General features: G+C 39.6%; 1 protein-coding gene across 4 annotated transcripts in view; it reads right to left on the bottom strand.

Annotated features, from left to right (window-relative positions):
• The window catches only part of Thsd7b (thrombospondin, type I, domain containing 7B), a 946,089-nt gene that overhangs the window by 621,447 nt on the left and 306,740 nt on the right, over positions 1 to 17,902 (bottom strand). For all 4 annotated transcript variants that reach the window (XM_011247964.2, XM_011247966.3, NM_172485.3 and 1 more), the window contains exon 3: positions 1,652 to 2,462. In XM_011247964.2, the coding sequence (XP_011246266.1) occupies positions 1,652 to 2,462 (811 nt within the window). The remainder of the gene's footprint in view (positions 1 to 1,651; positions 2,463 to 17,902) is intronic.

The following is a 17,902-nucleotide window of genomic DNA, read 5'->3' as shown; positions in this document are numbered from 1 at the left end:
TTCTTTCTTTCTTTCTTTCTTTCTTTCTTTCTTTCTTTCTTTCTTTCTTCCTTCCTTCCTTCCTTCCTTCCTTCCTTCCTTCCTTTCTTTCTTTCTTTTCTTTCCTTCTTTCTTCCTTTCTTTCTTTCTTTTTTTCCTTCTTTCTTCCTTTCTTTTTCTGTCTGTCTGCACTGTTCATGAAAAAAGTATGAAATACTAAAACCACAATGTCTTATTTTTAAAAGAATCCTACATACGTGTTCAAATAAATTATCCTAATCATCTATTTAATCTTTTGGGCTTTTTAGAAATAGATAGTAAAGTGGCAGAAATTGGTCTTCAATGTGCTTGTGGGTTGTTTTATGGTGTGAATAAGAATAAAGAATCAGAGATGAAATATACTCACCTGTGAAGTACCACAGAGAAAACACCATCATTACATTACTATACAGGGGAGGGCCTCTTTTGTGATCTCAAGAAAGAGGCACTGATGATAATGATTACAGCCTGAGAATAGCATTTTGCTATTTGGCGATTTAAATATTATTGAAAGGTACCTCAATTGTATGTGTTTGAGTGTTGTCAAAATTTACTAACATCTCCATTTAAGTAGCAGGAAGGGAAACACACCACATTTTCAACATGGTTCTATGAGCTCATTTATGATGTCTTAGACTACATATTTAAAAGAATACATTTATACAATTTTGAGATTTAAATTGTTGCTTTTAAACGCGTATTTCCTATACAGAAAGTAATTTTAATTATTGCTCATATAAGCTTTCATTTTTGATTAAGCAATACTAAAAACTAAAGCAGTCTTGGGTTTAACAGTGTCACCAGTATAAAAACATATTCAACTTAGATATTCAAGAATGTCTCTAATGGTATGAAAATGTAGTAAAGAAATTAAAACAGAAGTAAACTTGAAACACCACAGGTGCATTGTTACAGGCAGGGAACACTGACGTATTTATATCTTAGATCCTGGAGCAAAGCTGATTTCTTAGCATAAAAACCATTTAGTTCTATTATGATAGTCACTAAAGCCCTCCATTTCTATTTATTGACATTGGGATGAAATGTAGAAATGAAAGACTTAACCTTTGTGTGATGGATGGTGTTAGTAATCACACAAGAATTTCAAGAAATGTGATGTAGGTGAGATGGCTAAGTGGACAAAGCTACTTGCTGCCAGGTCTGAAAACATGAGGTAGATTCCCTAGGACCCTCATGGTGGAAGGAGAAAACTGACTAACTAGTCCTATTCCGGACTGTTCTAGGGATTGTGCTCTGCCCTCTTCATATCACACACACACACACACACACACACACACACACACACACACACACACACACACACACACCTGCCTGCAGCAGGATAGGAGAGGAAGATGGAAAGATAAAGAGACATAGAGATAGACACACACACATACACAGAAAGAGACAGATAGACACAAAAAGAACAATGCAAAAAAAGTTTAAAACATTGGCTGCTTATGCTATGAAACGTCTGACATTCCTAAGAGAAGCAGAAAATTTAAGTGGAACAAAAGCCTCTAAAATCTCACATGCAATTATTTTCTCTTTATAGAGATCACAAAGAACCCTTTCAAGTGAGCTCACTACGATATCCTACATTAACGAAAGACAAGCAGGGAGGACATCCTACCTTAACAGGGCGTTTCTTCCATCACTTCTGGTACACCACACCTGCCTGGTTTGAAACCCTATCACTACATCCCCAGGCTGGGAGTGGTGGTGTGCTTTGTAACTCTGATGTGTTAGGGTGACTTGCTCGTTTGAATCAGAGCTAAAATCCTGGATATTTCTTCCGCTGAGGTCGACTTCCTTAAGGTGAGGGAGTCTACATTTGCTCCATGGTCCCACCTTTAGGCTGAAGGAATATTCTTCTTTCCCAAGAGGACAGGAAACTGGAGCCTCGCAGGCTCTGGACTCCGTGAGATTTGGACACTGCAGACCTCCATACAGAGGGGGCGCGATGGCCACACGAGTTCTATGCTGCAGTTTCTTCCCACATCCTTCGGGGCAGGTGGACCATGGGGAGAACTCAGATACCACGCAGTCCCTGGGGCAAGGAATGAGGCAGGCTTGCTCTGTGGGGGGCTGAGGAGCAAAGTGTTCACAGATCTCATTGGACACCATGGTTCTATTGAGCTTCTGAAGACAGCGCACTGTCCGGTGCTGTAGACCGTGCTGTGCAGTCACACATTCCACAGCCCGAGGCCTGGGCTCACCTTGGGCCCCAGGAACCAGAAGGCAGCGATGCCAGTCGGAAACCTCCCACTGGAACAGGTCACTGTGCCAGTCACACACGCGGAAACAGCTCCTTTCCTTTGGAGGTTGGCTGCTCTCATCACAGTTCGACATGGGACTCGTCCACCCTTCTATGTGAAAGCACCATACAGCACGACTTTGGGCTCCGCCTGGTCCGCAGTCACCTGCACACCTTCCCCAGGGACCTGAGATAGGAAAACAAGGCTCTCCATCATTCTTCAACTCTGGTGGAAAGAGAAGTCTAAGTATTTCACAACACACATACTACAAAAATTATAAATTTGGCATGAAATGGAGGCAGGTTGAAGTTGGAAACTTTGTCTCAGTTTAAGATTGTAGAAATCACCTTCCATCTGTGATCAGAAATACAAATTACTAAAATTTATTTAACTATTGTGAAGATTATTTCTTTAGTCATGTAAAGTGGAAAATAAAGTGCTAACCTGTGGAGGTGTTCTAAGTACCAATGGTACTATTCGGTGCCAAGGAAACACTATTTAACAAACAATCCAACCCTTATGATTGTTATGTTTCCAAGCCTTTATATATAAAACTCAATATTAATCCTTCTAACTTAATATTAAAACATTCTAGCTAGGTAATTTATCAGTGAAAATCTAGGGTCTGGAAAGATGGCTCTGCCCTTAAGAGCACTGGCTACTCTCCAGAGACCTCAGGTCCAATGCCTAACACCCACATGGCTGATTTCAAGTGTCTGTAATTCCAGTCTCAGAAAATTTAAAGCTGCCTTCTGATGTCAGGCACCAGGCAAGCACCGAGTACATAGACTTGCATGCAGACAAAACACTCATATTCACAAAACTATTAAGAATAAATATATTTTTAAAGGAAATATCTTAAAAATAATTTTTAAGGTAGGGTTTTTACGTTTCAAATTCTGTCAGCTCACACATCACACAGCTCAAAAAATACATTTTTAAAAAATTGAAACATGCTGATATATTTTTATTTTCTAAATAATTGTTCTCAGTTTGGGTTGGCTTTTCCTGTGGTTAATTGCAGGAAGAAAAAGAAATCTAACAAGCAGAACAGCAGAGAGAAAGCATATGGTGTATGCTCTGACTATGGAAATTCTGTCCCTGGAAATAGGGTGGCTGTTTGCTTGTTTATTTAACACTTGGTCTTTATAATTAAAACTTTATATAAAACACAACACACAAACACAGAATCAAATTAACTAGACTTGAAGTCTATACATCTCAGGGAAATTTTATATGGCTAGAATAGCCCATTCTGAAGCTCTAGAGATTCACATTGGATTTTACACACTTTGTTGTTGTTAAATATACTTCTTGTACTTATCTACTACACACACACACATACACACACACACACACACACACACACACACACACACACACACACACACACACACATCTCTGACAGTCAAAAACTAGAATTAGCTTTGTGAGCTCGCTCATGATTCAAGTATCCATTACCTGAATTTAGTCCTTCCTTCCTTTTAGTCTTTAAAATGAAATACTACTCACTTACAAAGAAACTTGGTTTTTCTGTGTGGTACAGGTTAGCCTTGAACTCCTGAGAGCAAGCAATTCTCCTCCTGCCCCTCTGCCCTTCTCTGCCCCGTTACCTCTTTGCCTTTCTCTCTGCCCCTCTGCCTCTCTACCCTTGTGTCCATCTGCCTGTCTGCCTCTCTGTCCTTGCCTCTGCCTCTGCCCCTTCCTCCCAAGTAGTTGGAATGACTGTGCAAACCACAATGCCTAACTGGTTTTGATTTCTGTTAGGTTCAAACTCCTGGTCAACCTTCCCACCTTAGCAGATCCTTTAATTAAAGAGTTTCTGTGTCAAAAGAGAGATATCCATTGAAGAAATTTTTCTTTTCATCTTGTCTGTTTGCCTATCCACTGGTGTTAGTCTGCAAATTCTCTCTCAGGGAGGTGAAGCACATATGGAAACCAGAAGACATCTTCAGAACACCAGCCATTATAATTTTTATTTTTGTTCTCTTTCCTTTCCTTTCTTTCTCTCATTCTTTCATTTTTTTTTTTTTTTGAGACAAGGTCTCTCCTGGCCTAGAGCTCTTCAAGATGCCCAGCCTGTGTGGCTTGCATGCATCTACCTCTCTCTGCCTTCCCAGAACTGAGACTATAAGCATACGCCACAGGACCAGTCTTCTAACATGGGTTGTGGGGATTGAACTCAGGTCCTTACGCATGCAGGACAAACACTTCAACCACTGAGCTGTCACTCATCTTTGATCATGCAGGTTTCACAAGGACAGGAAAGAATCATGTGTTATACCAAAGGACCAAAGTCATGCTCCCTCTCACTTTCCTTACATAGGCAACCTGAACTCTAGGATAACTCTTTATCAAAGTTAACTATGCAACCTTTCAGCAAAATCTTGCTAGTGTATGCAATGGTGTCATCGTTTGGAGGCTAATTATGGGATATAGCTGTCTCTTGTGAGACTATGCCCAGGCCTAGCAAACACAGAAGTGGATGCTCACAGTGAGCTATTGGATGGATCACAGGGCCCCCAATGGAGGAGCTAGAGAAAGTACCCAAGGAGCTAAAGGGATCTGCAACCCTGTAGGTACAACAACATTATGAACTAACCAGTACCCCGGAGCTCTTGACTCTAGCTGCATATGTATCAAAAGATGGCCTAGTCGGCCATCACTGGAAAGAGAGGCCCATTGGACACACAAACTTTATATGCCCCAGTACAGGGGAACGCCAGGGCCAAAAAATGAGAATGGGTGGGTAGGGGAGTGGGGGTGGGTATGGGGGACTTTTGGGATAGCATTCTAAATGTAATTGAGGAAAATACGTAATAATAAAAAATATTTAAAAAAAAAAAAACTATGCAACCTATGCCCACTAGGAGGACTCTGAAACTCATTAAGGTTCCCTGCATCCGAGGAAACAGAGTAGCTAATACCAAGTGGGAAAGAAGATACAGTTTTCCTATTTCTAAGTCTCATGGACCTCTCCAAATGCAGCTTAATCACTTCATGGGGCATATTATACATGTCAATCAGTTACATGTTTAGGAATCGACATAGGCTGTGGAGTAGTGGCATCACCTATACACCCCCAGAGAAGTAGGTTATCTGCATTGGGGTGCCTATTTGGGTACTATAACAGGGTTTGGCATTTTAGCAGGAGAATAGTATCTCATTATAATATTCTTGGTACTTGCACTACGTAAACCTAACACTCATTATAACACTGCATTGTCATGCTATGGTGACAATACTTGTTTCATTTATAGATGAGGTCCACACAATGAGGGCTAGTTTGCCTGCTCACTTCCGGCATTTCATCCTAATATCACTAACCATGATGAGGTAACTACACTTGAAAGTGGTACTCTCAAAAGTATCCTACTTGATGAACTGTCTTTAGTGTTATCTTCATCTAGAGCATGCAAAGCTATAGCTTGGTAATAGAGATACTTGCTAGCTGACTACCGCCTGCAGGCTCTGGAACCGAGATGCTGTGGAGCCACTTTGTTTTAATATATCCTACCTACTGTTCACTGTGCTAGATACTGTGTTGTTTTCTATAAAAAGACCCATTCTATAGGGAGATATTTCAAACAATTATATGATGGTAGTGGAGCTTACATATCAAATCAATCATAAGATACTAAAATAATTAGAGATAATAAAAGGAAACATTTGTAAATTGTCTTGGGCTTTAAGAAAATGACTATCAGGGTATCTCTATTTGCTCAGGCATTAAATACACTCAATTTCCCATGCAAGACTTTTGGTGTGAATTAAAGAAAGAAAAGGAAAATCAATTTGTTACAACTCAGTCTTGAAAAGTCTACTATTAAATTTCATTCAGTCAAAATACACTATCAAATAGATACTATATTTTTAAAGTGTTTAACTAAGACATTTTCTTATCATTCTAGTAGCGTTCTCATTAAAAGTCTTTCAGTAACTTCAAAATTAAGTAGCTCATTTTTTGTTAGTTAGAACTATTGATACCTTAAGCCTTATACATGGCCATTCTTGTGAGAGCTTTTACATCTTTCATCTACACAAAATGTTAGCAAATAGCATCATTTTACCAGAACAATGAAAGACAAAATGTAATTATTAATAAGCATGAATTACTACAATAACAGATCTGACTCATGTCACAGGGAAGGCAGCTGGTTTGTTCATCTGTATTCCTTAGATATTATGAGGCAGTAATAACAGTTGTGGGTATGCACAAGCTCCACCTTCTAGGCTCTAAAGTGTGTGTGTTTGTAAACACTGGGCATTTTGTGTAGAAAGGCTGAAGCAAATGTTGAAGCCAGACAAAAACAAGCAAATAAGAAGCCAATGCAAAGTGAATCCTGTATGCTTGGGACAAATGAAAAACAAATTGTAGACAAAACACACAAGACCAGAGCTCTGGGCAGGTGTCCTGTAGTGATTTGCATTTCTCAAGCATGAGTAAAATAAAGGTTTCATGTTTTATTCAGTTTTAGTCAGCAATGAACTTTTAGTACCCATGAATTAAAATCACAGACCTGAGGGGTTTTGCAATTCTGGGGGGGAAAATATCCCAAAACACATGCATTTATATGAAATATGCCTAGAACAAGATATATTATAACCCTTGACCAAATTCTCACAAAAATGTAAGCTTAAAATGAGCAGATTCAAAGATAACATATGGAAAAATCAAAATCCTATTCGGATAATATAACTAAATAAATGATATAAAGAAACTCATTTTATTTTTTTTAACATCATGTCAGTAACTGCACATATTTTAAATGGGAAACAGACAGGAAGCCATGCAGAGTTTAGTTGCTAGGAGAGTTTTTCTTTAACAATTACTCTGTCATATATCACTCTAGAGAATTTTTTTAAAACTGGTAAAAGGAGTAGAGGTATTATTGGGCTTTGCATGTTTACCTGGGCCAGTTTAAATGAAGCAGAGGTGTACCAGTTAACTTCCTGTCACCTCTATGAGGAAGTAACAGGTACTTTTGAATTAATTGCTAGGCATTAAAGTTTATTCATTTATCTACTTATTTATTCTTTGGAAATTTCAAACAATTTATTTTGATCTTATCAACCCCAACTCCTCTCTCTCTCCTCTCTCTCTCTCTCTCTCTCTCTCTCTCTCTCTCTCTCTCTCTCTCTCTCTCCCTCTAATTCCTCTAATTCATGCGCCATGGCATTCTCCTCACCAACCACTGAGTCCCATCAGTGCTTCCTATATGTTCATGGTATGTGGCCATCCCCTGAAAAAGAAATAACTCTCCCTCTTTCTGTAGCCACTGGATGTCAATAGCTCCTTATCTAGGGGTGGGTGACAGACTGGATCTTATAAAGGCTTTGTTGGATCTGTGCAACCACAGATGCTCTGTGTTCATGAGTGCAGCCAGCCTATCAGGTCCAGGAGATAGTGTTTTACTCTGGTCCTCTCTGACCGCTGACTCTTACAATGTTTCTGAGCCCTCTTCTGCAATGTACCCAGAGCCTTAATGCGACACATTGTGTGATAGAGTTTTCTCACCCTACCCCACCCTTTTTATAGTTTATCACTCCACTGTGTTTCTTTTCTTTACTTGGACTAACTGTTGCAACAGTTTTAAGTTATAACAGTTTTAATCAACAGATTGAAATTCTGGTTCCAAGAACGTTATTTGGAGATGGAAGGGTAACAGGAACTCTTGGGCAATTTTCAAATCTTTGGCTCTGTGAGTTCAAGGCTGCTCTGCCCATGTTTTGGCTCCCTGTGCAGCTGTGTCATTGCTGTAACACAGCATTCCTCTGCAGACAGAAAAGGGCTGGCAGATTTTATTCCCTTAATTAAGTTACTCTTAACTGGATTAGTGTAGATGAATGAATAACCCGATCAAAAATCACCCTGTTTGAGACAGATTGCTGAAGGTCTAAATTTAGGTGTGGCATCTGCTCCAATCCCTGCTATACTCAGGGAAAAATTGGGACTCTTGAGGTCAGAGTACAATAAAAACAATCTCCACAGCTTTGCAAGACACTTGGCACTGACAGAAGCAGCAGCCCTGATTTAATACCATTCATGCAATCGGAAGAGATGTTTGTTTTATTATTCATTTTTCCTAGCCACAGCTTTTATTATCCTGACATTGTTTTATTTTTAACTTGGGCAACAGGCTGGAGGAGTGACATGAATAATAATGTAGGGTTGAGCATCTTAAGCAGATTATTGGTGGATAATTACTCGGCCAGAGTATTCATCAACCTCAACATCATAAAATCTGACATAAAACAACATTGACTTACTTGTAAGGTGCTTCATTGCCAAGAAGGAGCTGAAAACCTACAGAAGAGCTTTCCTTTCTGAACAAAAGCTCCTATGTCAGTAATAGAACTAAAGTAAGGCACGCCCTATATAGTGGACACACCCTAAGAAACCACTGATACTCCTTAAGACCTAAGATTGAGGAAGAGTGTGTTCATCCTCTTATATGGTCACCACCTATCTCACGGAAGGTAGTATTACAGAGTCTAGAAATATGAAATTAACAAGACATTAGCTGTCTTTTAGAATCATTGGCGGTCTCTTCATGAGAAGACTCTTTGCCTATATGTATTTACGTATACATAGTGTTAATCTGATATCCTTTCCCAGTCTCTTTAGGATGGAAGCATCAGACCCCAAACTAGGAAGAAGTCATGAGACAGGCACACATAGAAACACTATGTGGTCAATGTCTAAATCTACCCTAACAGTCAAGAAATTCACATCAAAGAATTCACAGAATCACAAGGGACTTCCAAAGCTCTCAAAGAGGGCTGTAAGATGGCTAAGTGGGTGAAGCAGCTGGTCCCTAACCCCCAAATGACAGACCAAGTTCTATCTTCTATCCCCAGGAATCACGTTGTGTAAAGAGAGAAGGAATTCCTATAAGTTGACCTCTAACATTCATACTCAGGCCACAGCACATACATTCCCAACAACCCCTTTCCCCACACACATTTGCTCATTTTACAACCCATAAAATGCTGTATTGATATTAAAGTCATCCTTCAAAAAGCACAACCGTGTCCTGTATGATATGCATGCTCAAATATTTCAATAACCCCATAACTTAGCAACAAGAATTAGGAGGCAGAAAACACAATTTCATTGTGATGGGTGTGATCAGGTCTTCTGAGTGTCCTTCCTGGCTGTCCATGAAACCATGAGAAATGTCTGGATGGGATGTGTACACCTTACTGAACTGAGCACAAACATTGCTACCATCCCCAGCTCACTCTCTGTGACAGTTTTGTTTGACACTAATAGTACATTGTAAACCCACTTCATCTCTATGGACAGATGTCATTGACTTAAAAGCAAAGCACCTCTGTTATTTATCACTTTTTATTACAAATTATCAGTTGCTAGTGGATACAGGATCCATTAAAAGGAGCAGGAGAGCACAAACAGACAGAAATATATCTGTTCTTTGCTACCAACAGAGACAAATGTCACAAAGACAGAAAACCATCTTTTAAAAATTGTCTGATTTGAGCCATAATTTCCAAAAATTCTAAAGTCTAAAAGTGACTCTTGCATTGCCTGTGCTTTGTGACCTCCTGGACATGAGCCTTTTAAGATCATTAAAACCTGATCCATTGACTCACCAGAACCCAAGGGTTGGAAGGGAACCTCGTAGTCTATATGTTTCTCAGGCAGAGGTAAAGTATAGAAAAAAATGGTATATTCAAGGTCCCATAATTACTTGTAGAAGACTAACAATTCCATTTTCAGTTGTGTTTTGTTTTGTTTTGTTTTGTTTTGATTTTTGGGCTTTTTTTTTTCTGAGACAGAGTTTCTCTATGTAGCCCTGGCTGTCCTGGAACTCACTCTGTAGACCAGGCTGGCCTCGAACTCATAAATCTGCCTGCCTCTGCCTCCCAAGGGCTGGGATTAAAGTCGTGCGCCACCATGCCTGGCTTACAATTCCATTTTCATACATCTGGTTAGTGATCTTCATAGGATGCCCTGGTTTCAACAAGTCTACAACTGCAGAGGAAGAATAATCATCTCACCAGTCACTGTTTCAGGGGAGAGTCTGTAGAGGAACGGAATAAACTATTTGCAAAGCACATTGAACTCACATGGCCCAGGTGAAGAACTACTGAGATTTTTTTCAGCCTCTTAGCCTCCCTCGTGGAACAGAGAACAGATCGAGGCACTTCACACATTTTTACAGGAATGGCAATCCATCCTGCTTTTGTATGCAGAGGAAAACAGTCTGAAGTACTGCTTGAGCATATGTGTTAGAGTCCAGAGGTTTATCTCAAGAAGGAACCCTCATGTGGTGGGCAGAAAGTATGTGTCCCTAAAAGAATTAAACCAATAGCTGTTTTGCACATCTACTGTATCTCCAGTACCTGATACATTTGATTAATAGAGTTCTGCTTTTCTAGATAAGAAACACTTGAAATGAAAGAATGCTCTAAATCAACAACTTTATCTTGTTATAAAAACTTTCACACTTAATCTAGAATACAACTATTTTTAAAAGTGATGTATTTTGAACCATTGAGACGTTACAAAGGCCACGAGGCAAAATACATTTAGGAGAGATAGAAGGGGTATAAATGCAACTACCATGAGGGCCCACAAGCCCTGTCTCTCTTCTCTGTCCTAAAGTTCTCTGTCTGCTCTGTCACTGATCAGTGGCTTGGCACAGGAGACGGCTTTGGAACTCACTGGGCTCTGATACCTGTCAAGAGATATTTATGGGGTGTTCTCATGCCATAAATACGGCTCCACTCAACTCTGACTTTACTTACAGGAAATGCTTCAGCTAAGCCCCGAGGGTTTGCTGGTGAGGCAGAAGAAAATTACTCATTCAGCTGTTTGTATTGGTTAAGGAAGTAAGACGGCAGCCTATATGTGCCATAAATGGAGAAGATCTAGACTTTGCACAGTGCTGCTGCACAATTTTCTTCCCTAATTTCCTGGCTACCTAGGCATTGGTTAGACTTCAGGCAGAGAAGAAATGACTTTGCTTCACAACGCACAAGCTGAAATACATACATAGGGAGCTGGTTTTTAAGACGTGTCCCTGCTTAAGACAACGAGGATAAAGTTCTATTTATACAAGGAAGGATCAATAAATGTCAGGCTGGGAAGAGGAGACTTCATTCCATGTCTCCTAGAGCTCAAGGAAAAGAAACCATGCCTTACAAAGGCATAAAAATGTAAGATAGTATATGAATATCTCAATTTTATACCCGAGATATAAGAGACAATTTGTAAAACACATGAAACTGAAGAAGAACGAAGACCAAAGTGTGGACACTTTGCCCCTTCTTAGAATTGGAAACAATCACCCATGGAAGGAGTTACAGAGACAAAGTTTGTAGCTGAGACAAAAGGATGGATCATCTAGAGACTGCCATATCCAGGGATCCATCCCATAATTAGCCTCCAAACGATGACACCATTGCATACACTAGCAAGCGTTTGCTGAAAGGACCCTGATATAGCTGTCTCTTGTGAGACTAGGCCATGGCCTAGCAAACACATAAATGGATGCTCACAGTCAGCTATTGGATGGGCAAGGCCCCCAGTGGAGGAGCTAGAGAAAGTATCCAAGGAGCTAAAGAGATCTGCAACCTTGTAGGTGCAACAACATTATGAACTAACCAGTACCCCAGAGCTCTTGACTCTAGCTGCATATGTATCAAAAGATGGCCTAGTCGGCCATCACTGGAAAGAGAGGCCCATTGGACTTGCAAACTTTATATGCCCCAGTACAGGGGAACTCCAGGGCCAAAAAGTGGGAATGGGTGGGTAGGGGAGTGGGGAGGAGGGTATGGAGGACTTTTGGGATAGCATTGGAAATGTAATTGAGGAAAATATGTAATAAAATAAAATAAAATAAATGTACCCAATTAAAAAAAAGAGCATACTGAAGCTAATAATTCTTAATGACTCCATGAAACCCATCATTGTTGTATAGACACAAAACATATCTGCTTCTGAATGCATAGCTCTTTCTAGTCGGTATTTCTGCTATGCACTGGTTCAAGAGAACCACAACAACAAGCTAGACACATTTGTAGAACAGAATTTTCAGTCTGTTTCATTTTTAAAAGGACAACTATTTTTCATTTCAAACAGCCACATATGACTATGTGAGGCCCTCATTTTGTTTAGAAAAATAATAATTTCTGAGTTAGTATATCTGATAACAGTATCTGAAAAATATCACTATCATGACAACATAATCACATTACATTTTTCTATGTAAATGATAAAAAATCTCTTATTTGCCACATAAAATCTAATGAACATGGTAAAAAGTCATAAAGATTTGCAAAGTTGGAGTCCAATTTGTCATTCCAAAGCCTTACCTACATGTCCCTGGAACCTGGCCACACATCTTTGGCCCACTATCACTTGCTTAGTCATGGTCATCACTCTGTATGTCACAGATGAATGGACTAGTGTCCAATTTGGATTCCCAATGCATCTCACCTTACCACTACATGGATTCTCTTTTACTACTGAAGTTATACATCCCTGAATGATGTAAATATGTAGTACTCTAGATGGGAGTATCCTTAAAATGCCATTTCTCCACTAAAATCTATTAACAGCTTCCTTTTCTTTCAGAATAAAGAACAACAAAGTTCTTTTTTAATTGAATATATATATTTCCCCACTTTGGTATATTCTGAAGAGGTTTATCCCTAATTCAACTTTTCCTGAATACTTCCACCTCCATACACACCCCTATCCATTCCCTTTCTTTCTCTCTCATTAGAAAACTAATAGGAATTTAAAATAAAAATAAAAAAACAGAGTAGAAAAAAAAAAAAAAAACAAAATTACAAGCATACAAATAAGCCAAAAGAAAATGTACAAGAAACAAAAACACAGAGACACACACATTCCTACATAGAAATCCCATAAAAACACATACTTAGAAATCATAATATGTAAGCAAAAGACATGTAAGAAACAAAAGCTCAGACAAAGCATTGTGAGAAAAAAATCTTCCAAAATACCACTGAGTTTGTTTTATGTTGGTTGTCTACTGCTGGGCATGAGCATGCCCTAACATATAGTCTGTATACCCAGGGAGATGAACATAGAGGATACTAATTTTCCCCCCGCAAGGTGTCTTCATGGAGGCTTAGGCCCACTTGTCCTCTCAGTACTGAGACCCTATCTGGTTTAGACCAGTGCAATCCCTGTACATGCTGCCAAGGTCCCTGTGAGTTCACATGTGCATTAGTCCTGCTGTCTAGAAGACCTTGTTTCTATGGGGTCCTCTATGCTTCATTGCCTCTTACAATCTCTACCTCTTCTCTTGCAGAGTTCTCTGAGCCCTGGGGGGTGGGGGTGGGGTTTGATGGAGACATTCCATTTAGGACTGAGTAGTTCAAGGTCTGTGCATTGCCTCTCTGTGCATTGTCTAGTTGGGAGTCTCTGTATTTATGCTCTTTTACTGCAGAAGAAATCTTCTCTGATGATAGCTTACCAAGACACTGACCTATGAGTGTATCAGAATATCTCTAGGAGTTAGCATAGCAATAGAATTGTTTTTCCCTATATCCACAGCCTATCTAGTCTCAGGTTCTTGGCCACTCAGTGTGGGGCATTGGTTCCATCTCATGGAGTGACCCTGAAATCCAATAAAATAGTGATTGGTTACTCTTACAATTTCGGTGTCACTATTGTACCTGTGTATCTTGCAGGTAGAAGGCTCTAGTGGGGACCAGCTCTATGTCTCTGTGTTCAATGAGTTACGTAGCTGTAAACAACAAAATTCTTAACTTGATATCCAGGCACCTGTCTCATCAGCAGTCATCTGTTCTCTTACTGTTAATGATTTGGACCACTTAGTATCAATCCATAATCTTTCCAACCTTTCTCTCCTACTTCTGTCAACTATGTCTGTCTTAAACCAAATTCTGTACACTTCACACTAGAGTCATTCCTACACACCCTTTTAAGTCACTGCCTTGGGAAAACAATTTGCTATCATCTAATCATAATTTATTCTTTCATAAAACATCACTCAGCACTTTAAGAATTTATTGTTTATCACTCAATTCATTTAACTTAAATATTCAGCAGAAATGCAGTGGTTCCATTCATACAACATCCCCAGGACTAACCCATTACTTGATGAGTAGTCAGAATTATAGATTATTAAAGATAGCAAGGTAAGAGGCTGAAAATATCCAATAGAATTAGGAGAATTGTCACCCCTGGAAGATTTCCATATCAGTGGATTGTAGCGTTTACCAAAGGGAAAAACCTGTATAACTATCTCTTCTCTGGGTCCCTCTGGCTTACATACATGGGATAAAATTTAGAGTGATGATAAATTCAAGTTTCAAATACTTGTGATGGATGGCCATTGTATGTAATCAACTCAATTGGTTCTAGAGTCACCTAAGATGCATGACTTTAGGTGGGATGTGAGGGTGTCTCCAGAAAAGATTAACTGAGGGACTAAGCCCTCCCCAGATCTGACAACCTGGACAGATAAAGCCGTGCTGCTTGCCTGTCTGGCATGGCATCTTTCTCTGAGTCTCTCCTGCTACTCCTCTTCTGCCATCACTTACATTGGACTCAGGCATCTTCAGCCTTCCAATGTAGACAGAGGACTAGGTCTGCCCAGGGACACTTCTGTGCTCTCAGCACTCGTCTGGGCTGAGGAAGCATATAGACTTATGGGACTGAGGAACTACCTATTCGATTCTCATCCTCTCCAGCATGTGTATGGCTGTGGTTAGATTGACCAACCCCTCTCAGTTGTAAGTCATTTGTTACACTCTATTAGTTATTTCCCTCTATAGAACCCTGAATAACATTCCTGTCATTTACAATTGTATATGTAGTATCCATTTTTTTTCTTTCTTGCTTGAGCACACATCTAATTAAATGGTTCAGGAAACTCATCCAATAAGAACGATGTAATGTCTTTTTGTTTCAAGGACACAGATCATATCTATTCACACGAGCCTGTTATTAGTATTTATTTTTTCTAAGCTTAACAATGTAGAGATGCAATTGTTATGGTCACAGGCTCATTATCATGATCAGCATGGAACTACACCTGAAACTATACTCAAAGATGTGAAAGTCATGTCAATGCAGTTCCTTAAAGCAATCTTGCAAAGCAGCCTCATGGCAACTGCAATTCCAAGAGACTTAACTATCTTTCAATATTGTGAAGAAATTTAACAGAATGAGCAAAATATGAATGAATACAATCATAAAGGCAGGTTATAGGATACAATTTTCAGATCTCTAGGAACATATCAGAGGGACGAGTGTAGAAGATAAGCTCTGAAGAGGTAAATGTGAACAACTACTGTCCCCTTGGAGAGGAAGCCTAGAAACTTAAGGAAAACCCATCTTCAGGGGCTAACCTAAGAAAACTCTCTTCTTCAGGGACTAACTTGTCAGGAGGTGGGGTCTGTACTGGAACCCAGGACATTCAGCAGTCACATTATCACAGTTACACCCTATTGGAAAATTTTCAGTCTTGTTATTTATTCCTAAAAGGGGAACCGGACCCAGAGCCCTTCATTGGGTGGCTTAGGAGACCAAAGGAACACTGTACCTAGGTACATTTTGTTTCTGCAAAAGACAAATATTCATAGAGAGATGATACCTTTTTTTTTTTTTTAAGTAAAAGCCTGTTCCCACCCATCTGCTACCTGGAGCACCAGAGACACATCTGAGATACCAAGGAGAGTAATCAAAGGTCTCTGGACATTTCCTGGGCCAAAAAATTTAGCAACATGGAAAGCAATCTGAAGTGCCCAATTGCAGTTGCCCCTAACACCTCAGGATGATGGGCTGGCCCACAAACTGATAGATAAGACAGGTTCACGTGCCATAAAATGCCAGGACTCTTGGCTATAGGAAAGGATTAATATCCACAATTAAGCTAAGTTAGGGAAAAACAAAGGAAATCATTTTCTTTGTGTACCTGGCTTTCTACGCTATGGTGAATACTCGCTGCAGCAGTCACAAAGGCATATAATAATGGAGGGGAATTTGAGAAATAATAATAAACGCATCCTCTTTCTACCCAAGGGCTGACAGCTCCAGAGGACATGTGAGTTCTGTTCAATAGAGCACTGGGCAAATCCATCCTAATTACCCTTTCCCAGATGGGTGGGCACATGGCAGTGGCTTGCAGCCTGTATCAATTCGTTTTAGTCTCTGCATGATTGGAATTTCCCAGAGTGCTTTGTGGGAATTCAAGGGCTAAAGAAAGTGAATTGAAGAAATGTCATATGTGTGATAGGCGTGCTTTACATTTACATAATGAAAATAATACTTCCTGGAGGGTAGCAGGTCACCTGATAGACCTAAGGTTGGAAAGAAAATGCAACCCTGCATCATCTCCAGAGACAGGAAGGACTCTGCTGTCACTTGCCTTTCCTGAGGTTAATTACCTAATCCAGTTCAGGCTATAAAAAAATGTTCCGTGTAAAAATATATATATTCCCAGGGATCATTATGAAGGGAGACCTGTTTTTAGATAAACTTTTGAGGAGCAAAATCTGGTGAAGTAAGATGTAAAATGTATTATTTTTTAGAAGATTTATTTTTACTTATTCCCCTCTCTCTCTCTCTCTCTCTCTCTCTCTCTCTCTCTCTCTCTCTCTCTCTCTCTCTCTCTCTCTCTGCATTTGTGTGTGTGTGTGTGTGTCTATCTGTCTGTCTGTCTGTTGCATGGTATGCAGTATATGAACTGGTTAATATGGATATGTGTGTGTACAATTGTACATTTGTTACCACACTTTCACTTTTGTCCATATGGAAGACAGTGATCAATGTCCACCGTGTCTTCCAGATTTCTCTGTATCCTTTGTTTTTGAGAAAGAGTCTGCTACTGACCCTGCAGCTCATGAATTCAGCTCTGCTTGTCATCTAACAATCTTTAGGGATCTGCTGTCTATGACCCCCAGGGCTGGGTTTGCAGGCATCTGTTATGGAGCCTGTGGGTGTTAAGGATTGGAACTCACACCTCCATGAAAGCATGAAATCTCAGTATTGTCAGTTATTTTCCATAACCCATCTTTAAAACTTTTAATACATATTTAAATCTCCCTATTTTGAGTTTAGAGTGCAGGGTGCACAAGCAAACAAATAAAAACATAATTTGTATATTTGTTCTTCTATTATTTAAGGATATGTTGTCATTCTAAAAGTGCTTAACCTTAATTTTGTAATGTAGAAACATTTTTAAATAATTTTACTGTAAGGGGCCATGCCCCATAAATAGACATAAAATTCCAACTTCAGTTATTTCGCTGTATTCAAATTTATAAACAGTAAGTCATCATATCAAAAATATGAGGCTCACCAGTGTCTACAGAGGAAGGGTGTCAGAAAACACAAGGCAGACATGAGCAAGCTATACAGCTGCTAGCCCAGGGGGACTAGGCTTACTGTTGCAACAACACAAACTGATTGAGAGTAATCACCAGATCCTCTAGTCACGTGGTGACCAATAAAATGGTTCTGCATGTGGTATCCGTCTTCTGTTTTAGATACTCTATGCCGCTGCAGACAGAGTGCATACTGTGTTAGGGTTTCACCTTAGGATAAGACAAGATGTACTTTATTGACCCCACTTCAGTGAATTATAGCGGGGTAA

Source organism: Mus musculus, chromosome 1, assembly GCF_000001635.26.
Source record: "Mus musculus strain C57BL/6J chromosome 1, GRCm38.p6 C57BL/6J".
In the NCBI taxonomy this organism is placed as follows: domain Eukaryota; kingdom Metazoa; phylum Chordata; class Mammalia; order Rodentia; family Muridae; genus Mus; species Mus musculus.
The sequence above is the reverse complement of the archived record's forward strand: the minus strand, read 5'-3'. Positions and strand labels throughout refer to the sequence as shown.